Source organism: Heptranchias perlo, chromosome 39, assembly GCF_035084215.1.
Source record: "Heptranchias perlo isolate sHepPer1 chromosome 39, sHepPer1.hap1, whole genome shotgun sequence".
In the NCBI taxonomy this organism is placed as follows: Eukaryota; Metazoa; Chordata; class Chondrichthyes; order Hexanchiformes; family Hexanchidae; genus Heptranchias; species Heptranchias perlo.
In genome coordinates this window covers 16,851,496-16,878,651 of record NC_090363.1, presented here as the reverse complement: position 1 = coordinate 16,878,651, position 27,156 = coordinate 16,851,496, and the positions used below count along the sequence as shown (strand labels likewise).

At 46.5% G+C, this 27,156-nt stretch overlaps 1 protein-coding gene across 2 annotated transcripts in view; it reads left to right on the top strand.

Moving 5' to 3' along the window:
• The first annotated feature begins 5,360 nt into the window (after window positions 1-5,360).
• Window positions 5,361-27,156, top strand: part of LOC137304949 (uncharacterized) — a 38,840-nt gene continuing 17,044 nt past the window's right edge. For both annotated transcript variants that reach the window (XM_067973730.1, XM_067973729.1), the window contains exons 1-4: window positions 5,361-5,462; window positions 14,265-14,630; window positions 24,669-24,974; window positions 26,908-26,961. In XM_067973730.1, coding sequence (XP_067829831.1) covers window positions 5,411-5,462; window positions 14,265-14,630; window positions 24,669-24,974; window positions 26,908-26,961 — 778 coding nt within the window. In that variant the 5' untranslated portion in view covers window positions 5,361-5,410. The remainder of the gene's footprint in view (window positions 5,463-14,264; window positions 14,631-24,668; window positions 24,975-26,907; window positions 26,962-27,156) is intronic.

Sequence of the window (27,156 nt, the reverse complement as noted above, 5' to 3'; positions counted from 1 at the left end):
CAGCATAAAACGCGGCGAAGCCTTCCCTCGCTGTTATTTCAGACAGTTATCTCTGATCGATATGGCCGTACATCAATTGCATCGTTTTGCATCGTTCCTCAGTAATTCCTTGCAGAAGATGAATTGATTCTGTCTGTTGTTCTCGTCTACAGAGCTGCTGCAAGTGTTTAGTTCTGTAGTTTTGAGATCATTGTTCATTGAGCACATTTAGACACGCCTCTTTCCATGTATGTATCGCCATTCTGTCGATTCCAATGTCTGAATGCCCCTGAATTTAACTGTATTATCATTATGTTCCAGGATTAGACTGATGTGAACTCGACTTACACGGTAAGTGTACAGAACAGACATACTGTTTCCAGCATAACCTAGTTTTAACTGAATTATCGAGTGATCAAGAATTCTCACCTTTTGCTGTAACTTTTCACAGGGTTTGAACTTAGAGGAACAGTCGGTATACAGCCAATTGCAGAGATATGATTCACACACTGCTAATCTATCTATTTATCTATCTCTCTATCTAAGTATTTATCTATCTCTCTATCTATCTATCTGTCTCTCTATTGATCTATCTATCTATATATCTATATATATTTATATATCGATCTGCCTGTCCATCTATCTCTCTATCAATCGATATATCTATCTATCTGTCCATCCAGCTATCTCTCTCCCCAAATTTTATTGATAGGTTTACTTACCTTCCTAATCTGAACGACTTTACGAATTTCCACTCAGATCAATTCCTCCTGGTATTCTGTCATAAATAGCCATTGCACTGTGTCCACTTATTCTGCACATATTGCTCCTCTCACCGTTACACGTCTAACTCTTTTATTTATTTCAGATAAGGTACTCGTATATTTGTTGGAAATGTGAGACAAAGACAACTCACCCAGACCCCGGAGAGTGTTCAATTCTCCACTGGGTGTTGCTCCTTGTATTGAATTATATGGGCTTCCTTGTGGAAATTGCGTTCCAAAGGACACTCTATATCAGCGCTTATGGTACCAGACCAGTAAAACGGAGGTCGTGAGTTCAAATCCCACCATGCAACTTCGGAAAACGACTTCGATAAATTTAATAAATTGTGAGTTATGATTTGCTACTTCGTGCTCCAACTATTGATCACCAGCAAACCTTGTGTTAGATTTCAAAATTCTCAATTCTGTTTTGTATCATATCTTTCAAAGATCGCCATTCATATTACGGAGAACAGTTTCAAATGCATGCTGGGTAAAGGTGATGATTGTTGTATTTTGATCGCCACTGTGCCGATAGTAATCAGTGTGGCGGGGTTCCTGTGATCATTGTCTTGACGCAAACAGATCTGTATCGCTGAAATCGTGAACAGGGCACTGAGTCTGGCGGCAACACAGAACAACGAAGGATGCACAAAATCTGTGCATCCTTCGTTGTTCTGTGTTGCCGCCAGACTCAGCGCCCAACAGCTCATTGATGCTTATGGCAACATGTCCACAAAAAACAAAAATCTTTGCAGCGAAATCGTTCCTCATAGAGTTTCCTGATGCTGCACCTCTTTGCACGTTGTAGCCAAATATGAATTTGGTGTCGGTAATTTCCTTACCTCTGAAGCTGATGTTTCTGAGCAAAATGCAAAGCAAAGATGAAGTGTTGAAGTGCCAGGTTTTATTTACTTTTGAAAAGTTTTTAGAAGTGATTGAACACAATTTGCCAATTTAGACGGGAATCTCTTGAATTCGATACTTGACTGACTAGGTACTCCTGCAGGCGATTCTGAAACTCTCCTCCAGCGTTTGCCTCGAGCGAGAATAAGTCTGAGGATTGGTTGATGTGCGAGGGCCGGAAAGGAAAAATGAAATAAACCTACTGTTTCAAAATTCATCCAGTCTCTGTTTGTCACGTTCTTAAAGATTTCCTATTTTGTCTTTTTTTAGTGAAGCATTGGAATATCACTGGGAATATGGAGCAGAGGAAATGTTCACCGACAAACGTTGGATGTTGCAGCCTGTTGTGGCCAGAGCAAATCTTATCCCAGACGTGTTACAGAACTTAAACTGTAACCAATTTCAGTCCGTCAAACTCAGCCGCAAATTTCCAATGTTACAGATCATGCAGCTTTTAGGATGTGTCTCCTGAACTATCGGAATATGTGTCGCTTTAATGTTTGCAATGACAACTACACAAAAATACAGAGACTGCAAGTAAGAGATGTAATTTATTGTGGATGTGCTCTTCAACAATCGATTATATGATAAACCGATGGGGTCTCCACGTTCCAATGCTGCGGCAACAGCAGGTGACGCTGCACGCTACTGTCACGTGACAAGTAGACGACCGTGAGATGTCACCTCACTTCACATTACAGTCCGCCACAGAGGCTTAATAGTGCAGAGTCATAACTAATGACAATTAAATCGTGACATGCGTCGCCATAAATTATCCTCTATAAAAATTATCGTTAAAGTGACAAGCAGAGCAGGAATCAATCTCACCGGAGAAAAGGTACACAATCTCAAAACAGTCTGTGTGAGCCTTTCCAGATGTGCGAGGCAATAGGAACAATCGCCAGCCTCTCTCATGAGATACAAAAAATCAAATGAGACATCCCTCTTCTACCCACAAATGCAAAATTTACTCCCAGCACACCGCCACCCCTCCATCCTAGCATCCCCTCACAGGATCAGGCTTCAATCAAAACGAGCGATGAGGGTGAAGAAATACTGAACTCAGTTTCAGTGATATTCAGTGCAAGAACAAACCCCACTGAGCGAGCAAACCATCACTCACCAACCGACCTGCCCAGGACGAAGCTTGCATAGTGACACCCACTGATCAAAGAAAAGGAAATCATCCAAGGCAAACTCCCACACCCCGCTGTGACGGTGATTGCCCACTGCTGCCTCCAATCTGAGTTCAAGAATTCCACCTTACAATGAGTCTTGACCCTCCAGTCCACTGACAGCAGATGCAGCCGCTCGCCCCTCTCCCCCATGGCTAAAAAGCATCACACTTCCCCACCTCTGGCCACTTTCACTTGCCCTCAATTTGCCTCTTCCTCCACGATCTCGCCTTCCAACTCCAAACCCCTGATTTCCCTGCTCCCACGGTTCTCCACTTCCTCCTCGCACTCTACTAAGCCTCGTACCCATTCCTCCCTTGCATCCAACCCCCGCTCCCTCTTCCGCCCTCCTGCACTTCATGGCCGTTTCTGACATAATCTCCGACCTTCCGACATTCCGCTCGATGATCTCTTCTTCCCCTCTCCCCATGTGCCCCATTGTGTCCCTCATATCCATTTTCCCCTCTCCACTTCTCCACACCTCCATTCTCACATCTTCTCTGCTCTTCCCCGTTCCACCCCTACACTTACTTGATTCCCAAATTTATCTCCTCCTCGATCTCCACTCTCTCTCTACATCCCGCCTTCTCCGCTCTCTGTCTCTCATCTGCGCTGTACCTCTCCCTTGCAATTCTCTCCGCTTCTTCCCAAACTTCTCTCTGCCTCCTCTCCCTCTTTCTGATCGCAGTATTTTGCCTAACTTTCCCTCCCTCCTCCTCACTTCCCCCTTCTCTCAGACTCTCTTCTCTCTTCCCTCCTATCCACCTTTCCGACACTCTCGCCCCTCCTCTCACCTCCCCACTCCATCTCTCTTCAAAATTCCTCTGGCCCCCTTTCCTCTCCTCTAGCCCCCGACCTACCTGGCTTGTAATGTGCATGTTATAATTGATATTATTTTGCTTTCAAGATGAATTTCTTACCTGTATGATTTACTCAATAGCGCCCTTTGGAATATGATGAATGGGCGCCACGTCAGGTGAACTCAAACATTCAGCTCCTCTAATATGTCGCTCAAGTGCCAAAATCTTTTGCTCTTATGAAACATTTGCCCTTCATTGTAGTTTTGAAATTACCGATTTACATACTGGTGTTGCCGCCCTTAACGCCTTTCCATGACGTTACCTTCAATGCAACATTATCATAGTAATTAATTCATTTATGTGCAAGGGGCTTCATCTCCTTAAAATGCAGAGAATTGATTAACTAACCTTTTATATCAACACCGCCAATGGTAAGTTCCACAGAGATCTGTCATGATCTTTCCATGAAATGAAAGTTAACAATGCGTTTCAGTTTTGGCGCGGTTATTCCACGTCACTTCCTTGAGATATGGAAGCAGACAGAGACAGAAGAATTCTGATATATTTCTCTGAGATAGATATGCTGCCACTGCCGGCTGGCCGTAACCAAAGCGGCTCACCAAGCAGAAGATAAACAGTTGAAGTTAACAGATAAAGCCTCCTGATGTTGAATCGTGAAGACAACGGTATTCAAAAACTGACGAGTGCTTTCCCTCCAGTGGCGCTGTTTTGGCAACTCTGTAAATAGCAAAATCGTCAAAGTAATGAAAAGGGATTTAAAAACGAAGTCGGTAGAAATCACCAGCAGTGGGCACCTTGCCCAATTTTAAAGGTTTTTAAAAGTTTCTTCGTGAAATTGAGGTGATTCGGGCAAGGACCCATTTCTATTGCCCAACCCCGGTTGCCCTGAGAAGGTGGCGGTGGGAGTCCTTGGACCGCCGGTGCTTTTGTGTTAATGGTGCCCCCGCCATGGTGTTATGTAGCGAATTCCAGGACTTTGATCCAGCGCTGATAAAGGATCGGCGACATATGTCCAAGTCAGGATGGTCTGTCGCTTATAGGTGATAGTGTTCACATCATCCTGCTGCACTTGTCCATCTTAGTGGTAGAGGCTGTGGAGTTAGGAGGTGCGGTCAGGTGAGCTTGGTGTGATTCTGCACTGACTGAGTTGATAGTACTCAGTGTGTAGGTGATAGAGGGAGGGCTTATTGAGTCCAGTGGCAGGAGCGCAGATCAAACAAACTTCTTTTTCCTTGATTATATTAAGCTTCATGAGCGCTGTTGGGGCTGCAGCCATGCCGGCAAATCGTGAGATTCCATAAGACTCTCCTGACTTGCGCTTTGTAAAGAGCGGAGAGAAAATGAGGGGTCAAGAGGTGAGTCACTCGTCGCAGAGTCCTCAGCCTCTGCCCTGCTCTTGCAGTCACTGTGTTGTTACGCTCGCTCCAGTTCAGCTCCTACGCACTGATGACTCCCAAGAAGTTGTTGGGGTCGTGGCAATGGTGGTGCTGCTGAGGGTGTGAGGTGATTGTTGCGTCATTGACTTCATTGAAACTGAATTTTGGACGGCGCAATAACTGGCGGCCTTCGCGGAAATCGAATTTCACCCTGATGTCGAAAGAACTATCTCTGGATTCCGTTTCGTGACTGAGGAAATGCTTACCAATAATCACGTGATGGAGCTTCATATAGTTCCAAGAAACGGAAACGAGAACTTAATCTACTTTTGCGAAGAGACACGCTAGGTCATTTCCCCATACTTAGTTTACACTCTTTACCAGTAGGTATGACATGTTTGATGCTCGGCGTCTCCCTTCTACTCGGACTTCTAAATTCAGGTAAGTTTTAAAATCAAACTACATTTTTTTTCATTTGTGCAGTGAGAGTCATCTTCTCCTCCTCTCCCAGTTCTGTGCATACATCTGTCCCTATTGACCACATCTGGAGTACCGTGTACAGATCTGCACACCGCACCTTAGAAAGGATACATTGGCATTTGCAGCAGTGCAGCGCAGAATCACGAGAATGTTACCAGGGCTCCAAGGGTTAAACTCTAATGTGAGATTACATGAACTAGGCTTGTATTCCCTGGAATATAGAAAGTCAAGAGGTGATTTGATTGAGGTTTTCAGACTTTTGAAGAGGTGTATGATATGATGGAGAGAGGGACACGTTTTCTTCTAGTGCGGGAGTCCAAGGCAAGGCAAAATATCCTTCAAATCAGAGCCAGGCCCGTTAGGAAAGAAATTAGCAAACATTTCTTCACACAAAGGGTGGTAGAAGTGTGGAACTCTCTCCCCCAAATAGCAGTAGATGTTAGCTCAAGTAATAATTTTAAAACTGACATCGATATATTTATTGTAGCCAAGGGTATTAAAGGATAGGTTCCCAAGACGGGTCAATGGAGTTAGGGTGCAGATCAGCCATGATCTCATTGAAGGGCGGAACTGGCTCGAGGGGCTGAATGGCCTCCTAAGTTGATATTCCTATGGACGTATATTCATTCATGTTACGGTATCAAAAAGGTTCAAAGTGGCGTGTGTACATACTCTGTTCGCGATCACGGAATGCGATTTATAAAATTACTCTCGATGCTCCTTTAAACTGACAGATGAGTGCAAATGTAACTTCCCTGATCAGACTGTCGAGCTGTGCAGAACTCGCCCTTCATGAAAGCGAGAGGCAAAGTATTTGCACGATCTCGCAGTCACTCGGTGTCCTTATTCGCTAACTTTACCATCAATGAAGAAGCAGTAACTTAATCTAAAGGCAGATTTATTTCCGCCTAGGGAAACTTTACGTTGGACAAGGCAGCACATTTTGCAATGTGATCTGAGTGGGGAGGCTCTGTAATATTCAGTGAAAAGGGAAAAGATGGCGTCGAGGTGGATTTCAGGAAGTTATATTTTCAGCTAATCTTCGTGCTTCCTGGTCGGAGCCGAGACCCGCCATTGTCATGTGGGGTGGCACCGCGCTATGGGATGACACAAAACACATTAATTATACGATACCATCGTGGTAAAATAGGGGAGAGGCGAATTTCCTAAGACGTGTTAATGCTTTCACTAACATCGAATAGCGCGGCCATCAATTATTTGTTCCGACCTCTGTTGTGAAATTGACACCGTGACCGTTTTACTAAAACATACAGTCCTTTCCATCCCAGTATGATCCAAACACATCACACTTTACGTTTGAAAGTATTTCCCTATTTACATCGATTTGATCGAGGCCGGAGAAGAGACACCAAGAAACTGTCAGCCTCCAAGTTCCGCTTTTTCTGACCACACAGGACACAGCTGTCAGTATCTGATAGCAACACACAGTGTAGCAGATGATTCAATGTCCAACGTCTAAGGAGATGAACCAGATAATGAGATACTGAGATCCACTCAATGCTGGAGTGTGGGGGAGGCGGCGGCACAAACAAGCTGAAATTTGCCCCTGGAATTTGGATTCTTCAACTAAAATGACAGCGCTTCACCGACGAGACCTCGCATTGGTCCAAATATATTATAGCAACAATAAAAGGCCATATGTGAGGTACCGCCTCGAATGGGGCTGCACATAGCAATTTGAAAGCTGCAAATTATTGTTTCAAGTTTAACGTAGAATATACGAACATTCAAATTAGGAGCAGGAGGAGGCCATTCGGCCCCTCGAGCCTGCTCTGCCATTTGATAAGATCATGGCTGATCTGATAGTGACCTCAACCCTTCTTTTCCATCTACCTACAATAACCTTTGACTCCCCTGTTAATCAGGAATCTATCGAACTCAGCCTTAAAATATTCAATAACCCTGCCTCCACCTCTCTCTGGGGAAGGGAGTTCCACAGACTGACGACGCTTTCAGAAAAAAAAAATTGTCGTAATCTCTGTCTTCAATGGAAGAAACCTTATTATTCAATGTAGCCCCCAGTTTTCGTCGGGCCCACAAGGGGAAAAATCCTCTCAGCATCGACCCCTTCTAATCCCCTCAGGGTCTTACATGATTCAATAAGATCACCTTGCATTATTCTAAACTCCAGTGTACATAGGCCCAACTTGTCCAACCTGTCCTCATAAGATAACCTCCTCATCCCAGGAATCAGTCGAGTGAACCTTCTCTGGACCGACTCCAAAGCAACTATGTCCTTTCTTAAATTTGAAGACCAAAACTGCACACAGATTTCAAGATGTGGTCTCACCAATGCCCTGTACAACTGTAGCAAAACATCTCTACATTTATATTCCGTTCCCCATGCAATAAATGACAACATTCCATTTGCCTTCTTAAACACTTCCTGTACATGCATATTAACTTTTTGTGATTCATGTTAGGTCACCCACATCCCTCTGTACCTCAGAATTCTGCAATCTCTCTCTATTTAAATAATGTACTGCTTTTCTATTCCTCCTGCCAAAGTGGACAAGTTCACATTTTCCACATTATTCTCCATCTGTCACATTTTTGCCCACTCATTTAACCTATCCATATATCTTTGCGGACTCCCTATGTCCTCTTCGCAACTTGTTTTCCTACCTACCTTTGCGTCATCAGCAAATTTAGCAACAGTACATTCAGTCCCTTCATCCAAGCCATTGATATAGATTGTAAATAGTTGAGGCCGAATCACTAATCTCTGTGGCACTCCACTCGTTACATCTTGCCAACCTGAAAATGACCTTTTTATGCCTACTCTCTGTTTCCTGTTAGCTAACCAATCCTTTATCCATGCTAATCTGCTACCCCCTACACTATTTGCTCTTATTTTGTGTAGTAGCCTTTGATGTGGCACCTTGTCAAAAGCCTTCTGGAAATCCAAGTACACCACACCCACAGGATTCCCTTCATCCACGTTGCTTGTTATTTCCTCAAAGAACTCTAATAAATTAGACAAACACGATTTTCCTTTCACAAAGCCGTGTTGACTCTGCCTGATTGCATTTAGATTTTCTGAGAGCCCTGCTATAACCTCCTTTGTAATAGATTCTAGCATTTTCACCATGACAGATGTTAAGCTAACTGGCCTGTCGTATCCTGCTTTCTGTCGACCTGCTTACTTGAATAGAGGAGTTACATTCGCTATTTTCCAGTCTGATGGGATCCTTTCAGAATCTTGGAATTTTGGAAAATTAATCCTCATGCATCTATTTTCTCTGCAGCCACTTATTTTATGATCCAAGGATGAAGTCCATCAGGAACTGAGGACTTGTCAGCTTTTAGTTCCAATAATTTTTCAAAATCCTTTCCTGGTGATTGTAAATGTAAATCGAAGTTCCTCCCTCCCTTTCACCACTTGATTCACCATATTTCTGGCATGTTATTTGTATCATCTACAGTGAAGACGGATGCAAAATATCTGTTCAATTCATCCGCGATTTCCTTGATCTCCATGATTAATTCCCCAGACTCACTCTCTGGAGGACCAAAGCTCAATTTATTTATCCATTTCCTTTTTAATTACCTATAGAAACTCTGACTATCTGTTTTAATATTTCGAGCTAGCTTTCTCTCGTACTCGAATTTCCCCCTCCTTATTATTCTTTTCGTCATCATTTGCTGATTTTTACATTCTGACCAATCTTCTGACCTGCCACTAATCTTCGCGGAATTCATGCTGTTTCTTTAAATTTGATAATATCTTTAACTTCATTAGTTAGCCACGGATGGTACGTCCTTCCCCTAGAGTCTTTCTTTCTGACTTGAATGTATCTTTGCTGAGTGTTATGAAATATCTCATTAAATGTCTGCCACTGCATCTCAACTGAACTATCCGTTAACCTAATTTCCCAGTTCACTTTAACCAGCTGTGCCTTCATTCCCTCATAATTGCCCTTATTTAAGATTAAAACACTCGTCTTAGACTTACTCTTCTCTCCGTCAAACTGAATGTGAAATTCAATCATATTGTGACCACTGCTACCTCGAGGCTCCTTTACACCGAGGTCATGAATGAATCCTGCCTCATTACACATTACCAGATCTGGACAGTAGAGGACACTAAGAATATCCCAACACTGGACAAACAGGGGACTCTCGGGGGGGAGGAGCTAAATACGATTAAAATCACTCAAGAGATGGTACTCAGTAAAATAATGGGACTCAAGGCGGATAAATCCCCTGGACCTGATGGCTTCCATCCTAGGGTCTTGAGGGAAGTGGCTGTAGGGATTGTGGATGCTTTGGTGATAGTTTTCCAAAATTCCCTGGACTCAGGAGAGGTCCCGGCAGATTGGAAAACTTCTAATGCAACACCGTTATTTAAAAAGGGTAGTAGGCAGAAGGCTGGAAATTATAGGCCAGTTAGCTTAACATCTGTGGTGGGTAAAATTTTGGAGTCTATTATTAAGGAGACAGTAACGGAACATTTAGATAAGCATAATTTAATAGGACAAAGTCAGCATGGCTTTATGAAGGGGAAGTCATGTCTGACAAATTTGCTTGAGTTCTTCGAGGATATAACGTATAGGGTGGATAAAGGGGAACCAGTGGACATAGTGTATTTAGACTTCCAGAAGGCATTCGACAAGGTGCCACATAAAAGATTATTACTTAAGATAAAAAATCACGGGATTGGGGGTAATATTCTGGCATGGGTGGAGGATTGGTTATCAAACAGGAAGCAGAGAGTTGGGATAAATGGTTCATTTTCGGACTGGCAACCAGTAACCAGTGGTGTTCCACAGGGGTCGGTGCTGGGTCGCAACTCTTTACAATCTATATTAACGATTTGGAGGAGGGGACCGAGTGCAACATATCAAAATTTGCAGATGATACAAAGATGGGAGGGAAAGTAGAGAGTGAGGAGGACATAAAAAACCTGCAAGGGGATATAGACAGGCTGGGTGAGTGGGCGGAGATTTGGCAGATGCAATATAATATTGGAAAATGTGAGGTTATGCACTTTGGCAGGAAAAATCAGAGAGCAAGTTATTTTCTTAATGGCGAGAGACTGGAAAGTACTGCAGTACAAAGGGATCTGGGGGTCCTAGTGCAAGAAAATCAAAAAGTTGGTATGCAGGTGCAGCAGGTGATCAAGAAAGCCAACGGAATGTTGGCTTTTATTGCTAGGGGGATAGAATATAAAAACAGGGAGGTATTGCTGCAGTTATATAAGGTATTGGTGAGACCGCACCTGGAATACTGCATACAGTTTTGGTCTCCATACTTAAGAAAAGACATACTTGCTCTCGAGGCAGTACAAAGAAGGTTCACTCGGTTAATCCCGGGGATGAGGGGGCGGACATATGAGGAGAGGTTGAGTAGATTGGGACTCTACTCATTGGAGTTCAGAAGAATGAGAGGCGATCTTATTGAAACATATAAGATTGTGAAGGGTCTTGATCGGGTGGATGCAGTAAGGATGTTCCCAAAGATGGGTGAAACTAGAACTAGGGGGCATAATCTTAGAATAAGGGGCTGCTCTTTCAAAACTGAGATGAGGAGAAACTTCTTCACTCAGAGGGTGGTAGGTCTGTGGAATTTGCTGCCCCAGGAAGCTGTGGAAGCTACATCATTAGATAAATTTAAAACAGAAATAGACAGTTTCCTAGAAGTAAAGGGAATTAGGGGTTATGGGGAGCGGGCAGGAAATTGGACATGAAGCTGAGTTCGGATCGGTCAATGCCCTGTGGGTGGCGGAGAGGGCCCAGGGGCTATGTGGCCGGGTCCTGCTCCGACTTCTTGTGTTCTTTAGATTTGTGGTTGGGATCAGATCAGCCATGATCTTATTGAATGGCGGAGCAGGCTCGAGGGGCCGATTGGCCTACTCCTGCTCCAATTTCTTATGTTCTTATGTTCTTATGACTAGCCTGCTCTCTGCTTGGTTCGAGAACGATCTGCTCTAAGAAACTGTCCCAAAAGAATTCTACGAACTCATCTTCCAGGCGACCTTTGCCAATCAGATTCGTCCAATCGAAATGTAGATAAAAATCACCCATGAGTATCGCTGTTCCTTTCTCACAAGTCCCCATTATTTCTTCCAATATACCCTGTCCTATAATGTGATTACTGTTAGGGGGCCAATAAACTACTCCCACAAATGACTTCCTGCCTTTACTCTTTCTTATCTCTACCCAAACTGATTCTACATCTTGGCCTTTAGAAGTAAGGTATTTTTCTCTATTATACTCATGTCATCCTTCATTAATAGAGCTACCCCTCCACCTTTTCCTAGCTTCCTGTCCTTCCGAAATGGCAAGTACCCTTGAATATTCAGGTTCCAGCCTCAGTTATCTTGCAGCCATGTCTGTAATGGCTATCACATCATACATATTAATCTCTATTTGAGCTGTCAATATATCCATTTTGTTATGAATGCTACACGCATTCAGACACAAAGCCTTTAGAGCTGTCTTTTTACTAATTTTTCAACCTCTAGCCTTATCTGCTGGCAAGCTCTTCAGCTTGCATCCTCTATTCCTTCTTGCCACTCTCTGAATATCATTTCCCTTATCGCTACCTTGCTCTCTTGCCTTGTCATTCTTTAATTTATCACATCTTGCCTTACTTGATCCTTTGCCCCCTTTGTTTCGTTTAAAGCCCTCTCTACCGCCCTAGTTAAAGGATTCACCAGAACGCTGTCCCCAGCACGGTTCAGATGAACCCACTCCCAACGTACAGCTCTCACTTTCCCCAGTACTGATGCCGGTGCCCCATAAATCGAAACCCGTTTCACCCACACCAATCTTTGAGCCACGCATTTAACTTGTTAATCTTATTGACCCGATGTCAATTTGCTCTTGGATCAGGTAATAATCCAGAGATTATTACCTTTGAGTTTCTGCTTTTTAATTTAGCCCCTAGCTGCTCGTACTCCATAAGAATAACCTCTTCCCTTGTCCTACCTGTGTCATTGGTACCTACGTGAACCACAACAATTGGATCCTCCCCTTCCCACTGCAAGTTCCTCTCCAGCCCAGAGCAGGTATCCCGAACCCTGGCCCCGGGCAGGCGAGACATCCTTCTGGACTCTTGTTCTCGGCTGCAGAGAACTGGGGCTATCCCCCTGATGTACTGTCCCCTACTACCACTACATTCGTACTTACTCTCCCCGCTTGAATGGCTTCCTGTACCATGGTGCCACGTTCAGTTTTCTCATCCACCCTGCAGCCCCGATTTCATCCATACAGGCTGCAAGGACCTCTAACCTGTTGAACAATTGCAAAGGCTGAGGCTCCTCCACTTCTATCTTCTCGACCCCCTTATCTGCTTCGCTCGCAGTCACACCCTCCTGTCCCTGACCACTGACCAATTTAGACAACCTTATCCTTAAGGGTGTGACCGCCTCCTGGAACCGAATGCCCATCTATTTATCCCCCTCCCTGATGTGTCGCAGTGTCTGCAGCTCCGCCTCAAGCTGAATGACTCTGAGCTGAAGCTCCTCAAGTCGCAGACAGTCACGGCAAACATGTTTGCCCTGGATCACACTGGCGTCCAGGAGCTCCCACATTCCGCAGTCGCTACACATCACCTGCCCTCTCATCTTTATTATATGTTAATTAATGTATCCTTCTTCTTAATTAAATTTATAATTGATAAACGCTACTACTCCCAATAAGCTTTACAACTGCTAGTAAACCTTCAACTATTAATAAAACCTTACATTTATTAAGTTACACTTGATTTGTAAACGAGTCAAATGCTCACCAAACAATTTATCCCCTCTCTCGGCCTGCTGCTGCTCAGGTCCGCCGCCGCTCTGCCGAAAAAGTTAGGAAAAGCAAGGAAAAGCAAAGGAGCACCTCCTACCCCCAATTCATCGAAATCCTACACTTACCAAACTCTCATGTTTATCACTGTGTGCCCGCTGCACTCACATGACCCTGTATTATACTGTTTGTGACTCAGATGAGTCAGCACCGCTCTGCTACTGTTACATGAACACAGTTTAAACTAGCTAACTAATTAACTAACTACAGCAGCCCTCCAGTAGGAGAGCTTTATTGTTTGTCTCCACTTAAGCCTGACAAAAACTTAAAAATTTAAAGTTTAAAATGTAACTTAATCAGTTGATCTTACTTAAAAGCTAACAGCAATTACTACTAGATTTTAAAAGAGATTAACCCTTACAAAAGCGATTAACCTTAAAACTCCCACACTTACCAACCTCTCAAGTTGCTCACTCTGTGCCCACTCAGAAACTTTTACCGTGTTTGTTTGCCGTTAATCCATCAAGTCACTTAACTGAAGTTTGTAGTCTTTTTCATTTGTTTTTAGCGCATTAACGACTCCGTTAAACTATTGGACAGAGTAATGTCACATCAATGAGCTGAGCGCCTCTACTATAACATAGGCTGAAGTAGGTTTGAATATTTTGAAAGTTAGAGGCCGGCCAGGAGAGCATTGGAATAGTTGAGTCTAGAGGTAAAAAAAGCATGGATGAGGGTTTCGGCAGATGAGCTGAGGGAGGGGCGGAGATGGGCAATGTTCGTGAGGTGGATATAGGCGGCCTTGGCGATGGGGAGGATATGGGGTCGGGAGCTCAGCTCAGATTCAAACATGACGCCGAGATTGTCAACGGTTTGGTTCAGCCTCAGACAGTGGCCAGGGAGAGGGATGTACTCGGTGACTCAGGAAGGGAGTTTGTGGGTGAAGGCGGATCTTCATCCAGACGTGTACAGTCCCGTTTAATCTCACACTTTGCTTCCTGTGCAGGTACCGCTCAGGATGAACATTGCTATGAGATTGGAAATAGTCCCAGACTGGTTATTACCAACGGGTCCAGGCCAGTTTTGCTGCCTTGTTGCGACCCATCTCCCGATCAGATTACAAAGGTTCAGTGGATATTTTCACCTGCCCGGGGAAAAACTGGGATGAGACTTTGCACAATTGATCAAAAGAACCCTCAGTGCAGTTCCCCGCAGTATCCAGATGTGAAACTGGCTGAGTCGGATGGTTTTAAGACGGGTAATTACTCTCTTTGGTTCACGGCGACAATGAGAGACGGCGGATATTACCGGTGCAATCTGTATGGTGAACCACCGAGAAAGGATATGCAAGCCGACGTCTGGGTGATCAGCGGTAAGTTCTAAAACAATTATATCGGATAGTTATATCTGTAAGAGTGTCTCTGATACAAACTGTTTCCCCATTTTACGTCTTTGCAACAATAATGCATTAAACTCCGCTACGTTAAATTCAAGAATTTTGGTTATTTGTTATGCAGACAAACGTAACATGAAAGAAGTGTTACTTTTTTTCCTGGGCAGGTTATTGGAACACTCGAAAAACCCTTTTGTGCAGCTAATTGCAAACACTCAGCAATTTACATATCTTTCTTTGTGAACCCAATTAGAAATCCTGCATTTGCAAATAACGGGCCATACAGCTGTTTGAGGCTCCCTTCTGTAAGATTGGTTTGACCTGAGGCAGCGAATGCCAGCCCAGTCTACACTCAAGGAAACCAGTCCTTGAGATAGCCTCTAAACAGCAATAACTATTGTAGGACCCGACCCTGAATGACCTGATTGCATCTCCTAACCACCCACCCCCTCCCCTCCACGACCCCACAATCGCTGATGCGAACTCTCGACCCGACCCGCATGATCTCAGGCCCCCAACATCAACCTCCGTGATCCCCATGACCGTGGTCCCCATGGTCTTTGATCAAGACCCTGACCCCAACGAGACCCCCAGCCTGGTCCTCGAACCAGGCCTCAATCCCCGATCCCTGAACCAAGCCTTGACTTCCGACATCCGTCCCAGGCCACGTACCCCTGACACAGATTTCGATTCCGATCCTGTGCCCTTTCCCCTACCCTAGTCCCAATACGGACTACTGATGCAGGCCCCAGTACCACAAACGCAAAAGGCCCCCATCCTGACCTCGTAACCGAAGTCCCGTTACAAGACCCAGGCCTGCAGCCCGATTCCTGACCTTGATTTCTGACAACTGAGAAGCTGGCAGGGTCCCGAACATCGATTCCTCACCACCGCGTGGGTCTCTTGACACTCACTTTGAAATGAGTAGTGAAATATCTGGATATCCTCAGGATTCAGGGACAGGGGTCGTAAATTGTGCATTCGCCCCCCGTACCCCAAATTGGTGGCAACCCAATTGCGAGGCCATTTGCAGGTTTGCAGGCGTAACACTGGCGGGCGGCGTGCGCGCACATTCTGAGACAGAAATGTGTATTCTTCCATATTGGTAAACACATCAAAAGAGACGACAGGACGCCAGCCTGAAACAAACATTTGGATATGCAAGTAAGGAGCCTAAAATATGTTTGATGCGCTTTACCAAATTGTGTTTCCCTTAATTTAGCCAGCTGCATTCAGGAAAACATGTCCACATGCAGCCTAACCACGGCTTCTTAACGGGAATGTTGGGAGCCGCCACCAGTGAAGACATTCCGGAATATGGAGCTGGCAGTTGCACTCCTGCTCCTCCTGGCTCCACGTTAAAATCTTGGGCAGCTGCTGGCCACTGATTGCCTCCTTGACCACGGCCTCCAATCCTCACATGATCCCCCCACGCCCCCACTCGACTTCCTTCTTTTTCGGTCGCTCCCTCCTCTAGTAAGACCTACCGCAGGGCCATTGTTCGACTTGCGACTTTGTCGACCTGCCCTGGAACTTTCAAGGAATTAAGGGGTGAAATTGGTCTCTGCCGTAAAAGTGAAATGGGCGGTAGCGAATTGGGGGTCTGTTTCATAGTGCCCAAATTTTCATTTTCATTGACTTCACCCCCAATGTCTTCAGTCCCTGGGTCTCTCTGTCATACAACAGCCTATAATTTCAATAGATTGCCTCCGCTTGTTCTTTGTTCCTCTTCACCAACTGCATCACCTCATATTCTCCCCATTAAATTGCATCTGCCACCGATTACCACCAGCCTTAGTAGCACCATCCAATTGTCTTTCTTCAGTCCATCCTCAAGGACTTGGCCCTCACATCACTGTACATGTAAACAGTAACGCCAAATCCAGAACAAAAAAAATAAACTAACAACTCAAATTCATCTGTATCTAATAGTTAACTGCAATAATTAAGAATCGCCCTTGTGCATGCCCGTATTACCTATCTGCAGTGCTCGTTTAGTGATTCCTTTGCTCCGACAGCACGTTGCCCAGTTTCTACAGCTGATAAGAAATTGCTGAGATTCCACTGAGAAGTCTTTAGATGACCGTAGTTGGCAACTACGAGCAGCTGTGGGTCATGAGGGCTCGTCTACAGACTGCAGCATCTCGGCGTGGGCTGGGGCAGTCTGGCCCTAATGGCTGTGTGGCCCTAACAAGGGAACTGGTGGAGGGGGTGGTGGCAGTGCAGACATCCTGAGAGGGGACAACAGGTACCTCTTCCATGGAACGAAGACAACTCAACAGGGTTTGCGTCCCAGCTCTGAGCGAGAACAGAATGCAGGACTGCTGCGATGCTTTGGAAGTCCGTGTCAACACAAGCGCCCAGAGACAGGATTGCAACTGCCTGGTCTTCATAGCGTCAGTGTGAGCTGACATGGAGTCTGTCACATCTGTCAATAGAACTTCCATCAGGGTGAGAAGCACTGTCGTGTTCATGGAGCTGACCACTGCATCGATGTTGGACAGAATTGTCTCCATGCTCTGCGCGGAGCCTTGAGATAATTTAGAGCTGGACTGCTTCATGCTCTGACCAATTGTTTACCAGTCGCTGGCAGGCTACCCAGTGCACCCAGCATTTCCTGGCAGATGTCCATCAGCCTTCTTTGGTAACGTTTCGTGTTAACAACGGTCTTGCGGCCTTGTGGTCAAAGGTGTTCCTCCTGAGGAACTTCTCCACCTGGGACAGGTGGTGGGGTCCAGTCCAGCTGGTGAGGATGTCCTGTGCCTTCCTGGCCAGGATGGCCAGACCCAGCTTTCTTAATGTGTTGGACAGGTAGAAACGCAGCACGTAGTGACACTTGGTGTTTGCATAATGAGGCTCTCCACACAACCTGAGGCAGCCACACACAAAGGTGATCATCAGGATCAGTGCAGCATTGTGGACGCTCTTCCCCCGTTGTTCTGGGGGCTTGTATACGGTGGCTCTGCGGACGCATTCTACCTTGGACCTCCAGATAAAGTAGAGGATAGCTTGGGTGACTGTGATGGCAGAGTTGTGGGGAATGAACTAAACCCTGGCCACGTACAGCAACACCGCGAGTACATCACACCTTATGAGGAGGCTCCTGCTGGTTATGGAGAGGGATCGCACCCCCTCCACATACCCAGCTTCTGTTTGGCCTTGGAGATCGGCTCCTCCCAGTTCTTCATGCAGGCCAGGGCCCCCACAATCCAGATCTCTAGCACCTTCAGGTAGTTGGACCTGACGTTGAAGCGGACAAAAGATCGGGCCTGCCACTTGACAAAGAACAAGGCTTCGCTTTTACTTCAGTTCACTCTGCCCCCTTGAGGATAGCTCGAATCAGTCGCAGATGCCCATCAGTGAGTGGACCGACTGCTGGTCAGAGCAGAAGATGGTGACATCATTCATGTACAGGGAGGCCTGCACCAGAGAGCCTCCGCTGCCTGGGATCGTCACCCCCTGATGCCTGCGTCCCTCCTGATGAACGCGACAAACGGCTCGACATAACAAACGAACAAGATCGTGGAGAGAGGACAGCCCCTGCCTGACTCCTGATCTGATCGGAAAGCTCCCCAACTCTCACCTGTTGATTAGGACTGTAGTACGGATGTCCGCGTAGAGCAGCTGGGTCCAATCGCAGATTGCCCCCCAAAACCCATTTTGGAAAGCACAGCCAGCATGTTCGTGTGGGATATACTGTCAAAGGCCTCCTGGTCAAGGCTGATGAGGCAGCTTTTCATCCTCTGTCCTGCTCGTAGGTGATCATATCCCTGAACAGCGCAAGTCTATCAGAGATCTTCCTGCCGGGTATAGTACAGATCTGATCCGGGTGAAACACCCGCTCCAAACCAGACTTGAGCCTGTTGATGATGGCCGAAGAAAGAATCTTGTAGTCGACATTCAGCAAGGAAATTTGTCACCAATTTCTGATTTCCTCGCCACCCCCCTTCCGATTGTAGTTCAGGGTGATGATGCCTTTCGTTATGGACTCTGGCATTCTGCCTGCCAGAAGTAACACTCCCGTACAGTTCCATCATGTCTGGGCCTATCCAGTCCCACAGAGGAGAGTACAACTCGACCGGTAAGCCATCGCTTCCAGGAGTTCTAGTCTTCTCAAAGGGCCGGACGGCCTTTGTCAGCTCGTCCAAGGTCAATGGCTGATCCATGCTCTCCTACTCACTGTCCTCTAACACTTCCAGGGTGGAGGACAGGGAGGACTGGGAGGCCGTGCTGTCTGTGGGTTTGACGTCGTACAGCCCAGAATAAAAGGATTTGCTAACCCTCAGTATGTCGGCCTGGGACGACTTCCTTCTTCAGGCTGCTGATCACAGAGGTCGCTCTGTGCAGTTTCTGGAAGTAGCATTTCTCATCCTGCTCTATGGAGCCGACTCTGGACCAGAAGATGATCTTTGAGGCCTCAGAGGTGAAGAGCGAGGCTTGTTGGCCCATCGCCTCTCTGAATTCCTCCTCTTCATCGAGGCCAATCGAATGCAGATGGACCAAATCCTGCATGCTTTTCTGGACCTGTGACACTTCTCTCTGTCTCCTTCTCGCCTTCTGAACACCTTTGAGGATGAAGAAACTTATGATGTTGGTCTTGATTGCTTTCCACCAGTGCACAGTGGAGTTGAAGAGGGGTTTCATGGTCCTCCAACCTGTGTAATCCCTCTTTAGTTCCTCGATGTTCTCAGGGATCAACAGTCTGTTGATCAGCTTCCATATCCCCTGCCCGCACTCTGGTCCTGCTGCGATTGACAGTAGGAGGCAGTGGTCAGAGAGGAACATCGGCTGGACGTCGCTGGATCTGACCTTGAGCATTGGGGACACAAAAAAGAGATCTTTTTTTATTCGTTCATGGGATGTGGGCGTCGCTGGCGAGGCCAGCATTCATTGCCTAATACTAGTGACCTCGAGAAGGTGGTGGTGAGCCGCCTTCTTGAACAGCTGCAGTCCGTAGGTGAAGGTTCTCCCACAGGGAAGTTAGGAAGGGAGTTCCAGGATTTTGACCCAGCGACGATGAAGGAACGGCGATTTGTTTCGAAGTCGGGATAGTGTGTGACTTGGAGGGGATGGTGCAGGTGGTGTTGTTCCCATGTATCTGATGCTTTTGTCGTTCTAGGTGGGAGAGGTCGCGGGTTTGGGAGGTACTGTCGAAGAAGCCTTGGCGAGTTGCTGCAGTGCATCCTGTGGATGGTCCACACTGCAGCCACTGTGCGCCGGTGGTGAAAAGAGTTAATGTTTAGGGTGGTGGATGTGTTGCCAATCATGTGGGCTGCTTTGTCCGGGATGGTGTCGACTTTCTTGAGTGTTGATGGAGCTGCACTCATCCAAGCAAGTGGAGAGTATTCCAATGCACACCTGACTTGTGCCTTTCAGATGGGGGAAAGGCTTTAGGGAGTCAGGAGATGAGTGACTCGCCGCAGAATACCCAGCCTCGGACCTGCTCTTGTAGCCACAGTATTTATATGGCTGGTCCAGTTAAGCTTCTGGTCAATGGTGAACCCCTGGATGTTGATGGTGGGGGATTCGGTAATGGTAATGAAGTTGAATCTCAAGGGGAGGTGGTTAGACTCTCTCTTGTTGGAGATAGTCATTGCCTGACACTGGTCTGGCGTGAATGTTACTTGCGAGTTATCTGCTCAAACCTGGATGTTGTCCAGGTCTTGCTGCATTCGGACTCGGACTGCTCCCTTATCTGAGGGGTTGCGAATGGAACTGAACACTGTGCAATCATCAGCAGCATTCCCATTTCTGACCTTATGATGGATGGAAGGTCATTGATGCAGCAGCTGAAGTTGGTTGGGCCTCGGACATTGCCCTGACGAACTCCTGCAGCAATGCCCTGGGGCTGAGATGATTTGTCTCCAACAACCACGACCATATTCGTTTGTGCTTGGTAGGACTCCAGCCACTGGGGAGATTTCCCCATTTTTCCCATTAACTTCAATTTTACTCGGACTCATTGGTGCCACACTCGGTCAAAAGCTGCCTTCGTGTCAAGGGCAGTCATTTTCAGCTGACCTCTGGAATTCAGCTCTTTTGTCCATGTTTGGACCAAGGCTGTTGTGAGGTCTGGAGCCGAGTGATCCTGGCGGAACCCAAACTGAGCATCGGTGAGCAGTTTATTGGTGAGTAAGTGCCGCTTGATAGCATTGTCGACGACAACTTCCATCCCTTTGCTGATGACTGAGAGGAGACTGATGGGGCGGAAAATTATCGGATTGGATTTCTCCTGCTTTATGTGGACAGGACATACCTGGGCAATTTTCCACTTTGTCGGTAGATGCCAGTATTGGAGCTGTATTGGAACAGCTTGGGTCGAGGCAGCGCTAGTTCTGGAGCCTAAGTCTTCAGCATTACAGCCGGAATGTTGTCGGGGCACATAGTCTTTGCTGTATCCAGTGGACTTAACCGTTTCGTGACATCACGTGGAGTGAATGGAATTGGCTGAAGACTGGCTTCTCTGATGGTGGGGATAGCAGGAGGAGGCCGAGATGGATCATCCACTCGGCACTTCTGGCTGAAGATGGTTGCAAACACTTCAGCCTTGTCTTTTGCACTCACGTGCTGGACTCTGCCATCATTGAGGATGGGAATGTTTCCAGAGCCTCCTCTTTCCGTTCGTTGTTTAATTGTCCACCACCATTCACGACTGGATGTGTCAGGACTGCCGAGCTTTGATCTGATACTTTGCTTGTGGAATCGCTTCACTCCGTCTTTCGCATGTTGCTTCCGCTGTTGAACATGCATGTCGTCCTCAGTTGGAACTTCACCAAGTTGGCACCTCATTTTTAGTTACGCCTGGTGCTGCCCCTGACATGCTCTTCTACACTCCTCATTGAACCAGGGTTGATCCCCTGACTTGTTGTTAATGGTAGAGTGAGGAATATGCCGGGCCATTAGGTTACAGATTGTGCTGGAATTCAATTCTGCTTCTGCTGGTGGCCCACAGTACATCGTGGCTGCCCGGTTTTGAGCTGCTAGATCTGTTCTGATTCTGTCCCATTTAGCACGGTGGTAGTGCCATACAAAACGTTGTATTGTGTCCTCAGTGCGAAGATGGGACTTCGTGTCCACGAGAACTGTGCGGTGGTCACTCCTACCAATACTCTCATGGACAGATGCATTTCCGACGAGGTGGTTTAGGACGAGGTCAAGTAAGTTGTTCCCTCATATTGGTTCGCTCAACAACTGTGTCAGGCCCAGTCTGGCAGCTGTGTCCATCAGGACTCGGCCAGCTGGGTCATTAGCGGTGCTACCGAGCCACGCTTCATGATTGTCATTGAAGACCCCCCACTGTGCCCTTGCTGCCAACAATTGGTGTTCAACATGGAGGAAGACTGATTCATCAGTTCAGGGAGGGTGATAGGTGGTAATCAGCATTAGGTTACCTTGCCCATGTTTGACCTGATGCCATGAGATTTCAGGGGGTCCAGAATCAATGTTGAGGACTTCCAGGTCCACTCCCCCCTAGCTGTTTATCACTGTACCGCCACCTCTCGTCCGTCTGTCCTACCAGTGGGGCGGGACATACTCAGGGATTGTAATAGAAGAGTCTGGGACGTTGGCTGAAAGTATGGCTGTGGGACGGCTCTCCCAGTTTTGGCACAAATCCGCAGATGTTAATGAGGAGGACTTTGCAGGTTCGACTGGGCTTGGTTTGCCTTTGTCGTGTCCGGTGCCGAGTGGTCCGATGCCGGGTGATCCGTCGAGTTTTGTTCTTATTATGACTTTTTTTCTAGCGAGATTTTACAACTGAGTGGCTTGGTCAGCGATTTCAGAGGGCAATTAAGAATCAACCACATTGCTGTGGGTCTGGAGTCACATATCGGCCGGACCGGGTAAGGGCGGCAGGTTTCCTTCCCTGAGGGACATTAGTGAACCAGATGGATTTTTCCGACAATCCGGTCGTTTCATGGCCACCATTACTGATACTGGTAATTTAAATCCAGATTTTATTTAATTAATTGAATTTAAATTCCCCAGCTGCCGAGGTGGGATTTGAACTCATGACTCCGGATAATTATTCCAGGCCACGAGATTACTGGTCCAGTAACATAACCACTATGCCACCGTACCCCAAAAAAGGAGATCGATCCTGCTATGGATGGTCCCGTCTGGCCTGGACTCGTTGAATCTCTGCGGCGCTCCGTCTGCAGGGTTGCTGAAGACATCGCAAAGCTTTGCGGCTTTCATCACCTCCATCAGGAGTGGCGGCCAGTATTCCGCCGTCTCTGCTGGAACGTCCAGCCGCATCGATGATGCAGTTTAAGTCTCCGGCGAGAACGATCGGACTGGAGGTCGCCAGCAGCGTCGGGAGATGCCGGAAGGCCTCTATCTGCTCGCTCCTCACGGTCAAGGCATACACATTGATCAGCCAGAGCGGGGCATTCTTGTACTGAACTTCTGTGACAAACAGATGGCTCCGCCACCCCACCCCCCCCCCCCCACCACCACCTCCTTAACCTTGGTGATGGTGAATTGTCCTCCATGCAACAGAATCCCCAGGCCTGAGGAACGACGATCGTTGCCTCCCCACTAGATCGACTGCCCCTGCGTCCATAAGTGTCACATTTGCTGGTAGTTATTGAGCTGCGGGATCCCGTACTCCTGCAAGAACAGCAGATCACTTTTTACCCTGGACCGTAGTCCAAGGCCATAGCACACCGGATTGTCGATTTGCTGCTGCGCACGCCTTTAGATACGATTTCATCGAATCATACAGCACAGAAGGAGGTCATTCGATGCGTTGAGTCCGTACCGGATCTCGGCAAGGGCAATCCAGCGAGTCCCACATCCCGCCACTTCCTCGTATCCCTGCTATTTTTTTTCCCTTCAAGTATTTGTCCAATTCAATTTTGAAAGCCACGATTTAATATGCCTCTAGCACCCCGTTGGGCCGTGCATTCCAGACCTTAACCACTCGCCGTGTAAAAATGTTTTTACTCATGTTGCCTTTGGTTCTTTTGCCAATCACCTTAAATCTGTGTCCTCTGGTTCTTGACCCTTCCGCCAATGGAAATTGCTTCTCTCTATCTCTTCTTCTGGACCCCTCATGATTTTGAATACCTCTATCAAATCTCCTCGCAACGGTCTCTGTTCCAAGGAGAACAATCCCAGCTTCTTCAGTCTATCCACCTAACTGAAATCCCGCATCCCTGGAATCATTCCGGAAAATCGCTCCTGCACCCTCTCGAAGGCCTTCACATCTTTCCTGAAATGTCTTGCACAGAACTGGACATAATACTCCAGTTGTTCCCGAACCAATGTTTTGTACAGGTACATCATAATCTTCCTTGCCTTTGTCCTCTAAGTCTCTATTTATGAAGCCCAGGATCCCATATACTATTTTTTAAAAACTGAGTTCTCAACCTGCCCCGCCACCTTCAACCATTTGTGCACATATACCCCCAGATCTCTCTGTCCCTGCACCCCATTTAGAATTGTACCGTTTCTTTTATATTGCCTCTCCTCGTTCTTCCGACCAAAATGTATAACTTCGCACTTTTCTGCGTTAAATTTGATCTGCCACGTGTCCACCAGTCTGTCTATATCATCTTGAAGTCTATCACTATCCTCCTCACTGTTCACTACACTTCCAAGTTTTGTGTCATCTGCAAAATTTGGAAATTGTGCCCTGTACACACAAGTCCAAGTTATTAATATATATCAAGAAAAGCAGTAGTCCTACAAGCAACTCCTGGGTGAACACCACTGCACACCTCCGTCCAGTCCAAAAAACAACCGTTCATCACTACCCTCTGTTTCCGGTCACTTAGTCAATTTCGAATCCCTTGTCCCAACCTAAAACAGGCCAATGAATAATGGATGTAGTGCTGGTTGTACTTGAATTATTTTAATGAGGTCCCAGCACGAATTTAATGTGATGACTGGGACGATGTGAAGATGCGCGTGCAGCATCTTCCCCTGCTCGTAATCGGCCGCGATCGAAATTCAAGACCGCGATTTAAACTACGATGGCTTTTATCAATTTAACCGATTATCCTTTTTCCACAGTGTCTGTGACCCCGGCCGGCCCAATTCCCCTAGGAGGCTCCGTCAGCCTGACCTGTGAGATTTCCAACCCGTCCTTTTTTGAGAGCCTGGATTGGAGAATTAAAAACACCAGTGTAACTTCGAGATGGGGTAAAATCGAATGGAAACGGAACAGAACGCTGATCCATCAAGACAAACGACACAAGTTCGACTTCAGGAGTTTACACATCAACAAATTTCAACCCAGCGATGCGGGACGCTACACGTATACGATAATGTTGAAGGATGGAATGTCTTGGTGTTACAGCCGCCTCTTGGAGATACCAGGTTAGCACACATCTCAAACAATACTTCCATTTGCCAGGGATGATTCACAATGTCCATAAATATCCTCCCAGTTTCAAGTTTAGAACGTGGTGTCAGCGGACTGCTCTGTCATAGAAACATAGAAACATAGAAAATTGGAGCCGGAGGAGGCAATTCGGCTTATCGAGCCTGCTCCGTTATTCAATATGATCTTGGCTGATCCTTTATCTCAATACGATATTCCCACTCTCTCCCCATACCCCTTGACGCCTTTTGTGTCTAGAAATCTACCGAGCTCCTTCTTAAATATATTCAGTGACTTGGTCTCCACAGCCTTCTGTGGTAGAGAATTCCAAAGGTTCACCACTCTCTGAGTGAAGAAATTTTTCCTCATCTCTATCCTAAATGTCCTACCCCTTATCGTGAGACTGTGACCCCTCGTTCTGGACGCCCAGCCTGGGGAAACATCCTTCCTGCATCTAGTTTTTCTAGCCCTGTCAGAATTTTATATGTTTAAATGAAATCCCCTCTCATTCTTCTAAACTCGAGTGAATACAGGCCGAATCGACTCAATATCTCCTTATACGACAGTCATATGTCCTGCATGGTGTTGAGCTCCCCGGGTGCTGTTCTGGTTCCTTACATCCAGCTTACTGATGATTATTCCATTGCCCTCCCTTCTTGAGTACTGAAGAGGGAGCAGAGCCTTTGAAAGGTCAGGAGATGAGTGGGTCATCTTACAGTACCTTCATGTACCCACAGTTTCCTCTTTAAGCTTCTGGTCGGTGGTGCCTCCCAGGATGTGAACACTCTATCCATGGCTGTAGCTATCTTCATACAAGCCAACAGGGTGATTACTCCTGTATGGAGGGAAGGTCTGATGGGCACCCACAATCTCAAGGATGTGGCGGGTGGGGGGAGGGGGAGGCGCCCACATCCACCGGAAGCATGTATCCCGCTGGATGTCGAACCTGAGATCCGCTCCCAGGATTCAACCTTCTGACTCACAGGTGGCAATTCACCCACTAAGCCAAAGTCTCGGACCGTCCAAAGAGTAGTAACTGAACGAATGAATCAGATGATGAGACTTTGGGAACCATTCAGTTTCGGTGTATGTGAGGGGAGGGGGGTGGGCAATTGGGGATGAAGTGAAATGTGCACAGGAAAATGGATCCTTCCATTAAGTGGGCAGCACATGACAGGCGGACCCACGCATTGGTGCAGATATGATAGAAACATGAAACCAAGACCTGCTGTAAAGTAACGGTGGCTCTGAGACTATATCTACAGGATCCATTTACAGACTGAAAGCACCTGACATGCTAAGAGCTAGCCCTTTCCCCGTGTACACATGGCGGAGCTCACTGTTTGAAAACTGGATATTATTGTGTTAAGTTGAACGGTGGCAAGTCTGCCCTGTTTATTATATGGTGTCACCGTGCCCAAATTTTTAACTGATGTTTGAACACTATTTTGAAAAGTGGCGCTATTTCAACAGATCAACACCGCCCTTAAATTATTGGACCGAAGAATATTAATTAATGTGTTTCTTGCCCGTACGCTACCATGCGCTGTTTTATGTTGAAGTGTTTGCGGAGTTAATATAGTCCTGAACACGTTTTCAATTGTATTCGACACGGATTAGGATTTTATTGAAAAAGCTTCCCAAACTCCAATTGTGTATTTTTTTTAGTTTGTTCTTTCGATGCGGACGGCACTGTTAAGACAGTATTTATTTTTCATTCCAAGTTTCCTCGTGGGCAGTAAAAGTTAACCACGTAGTTTGGGACTGGTGTCACGTGTAGCTCGGGTCGCGCCCTGAAGGACAATAGCCAATCATTTGGGTGGATTTCACACACAGGGAGCTTTCATCAGTGTTGTGTCAATTTTCAGCCCCGCTGCTTATTTTGATTAAATTCCTTTTCACCTATTAATTTGTTCTAATTTTCTGTAGAACTTTCACATGACGTCAATCCGACTGTGAAGACTCCAGCGACAACAACTTCAGGTGAAACTTTTCTCTCATGAAACGGTTTCCTGTTTGCTTCTTGCTGCCTTGTAGCTAAATGCACCTGGAGACAGCTGAGTGAAACGGCTGTGGTGATTTGCAGTCAACGGGTGTTGACTTGACGAATTGCACCAGTTGATGTTATTTAGAAAGTGAGCAGAAAAGGACCAGCCAGGAAATGGGGAGATTCTACCA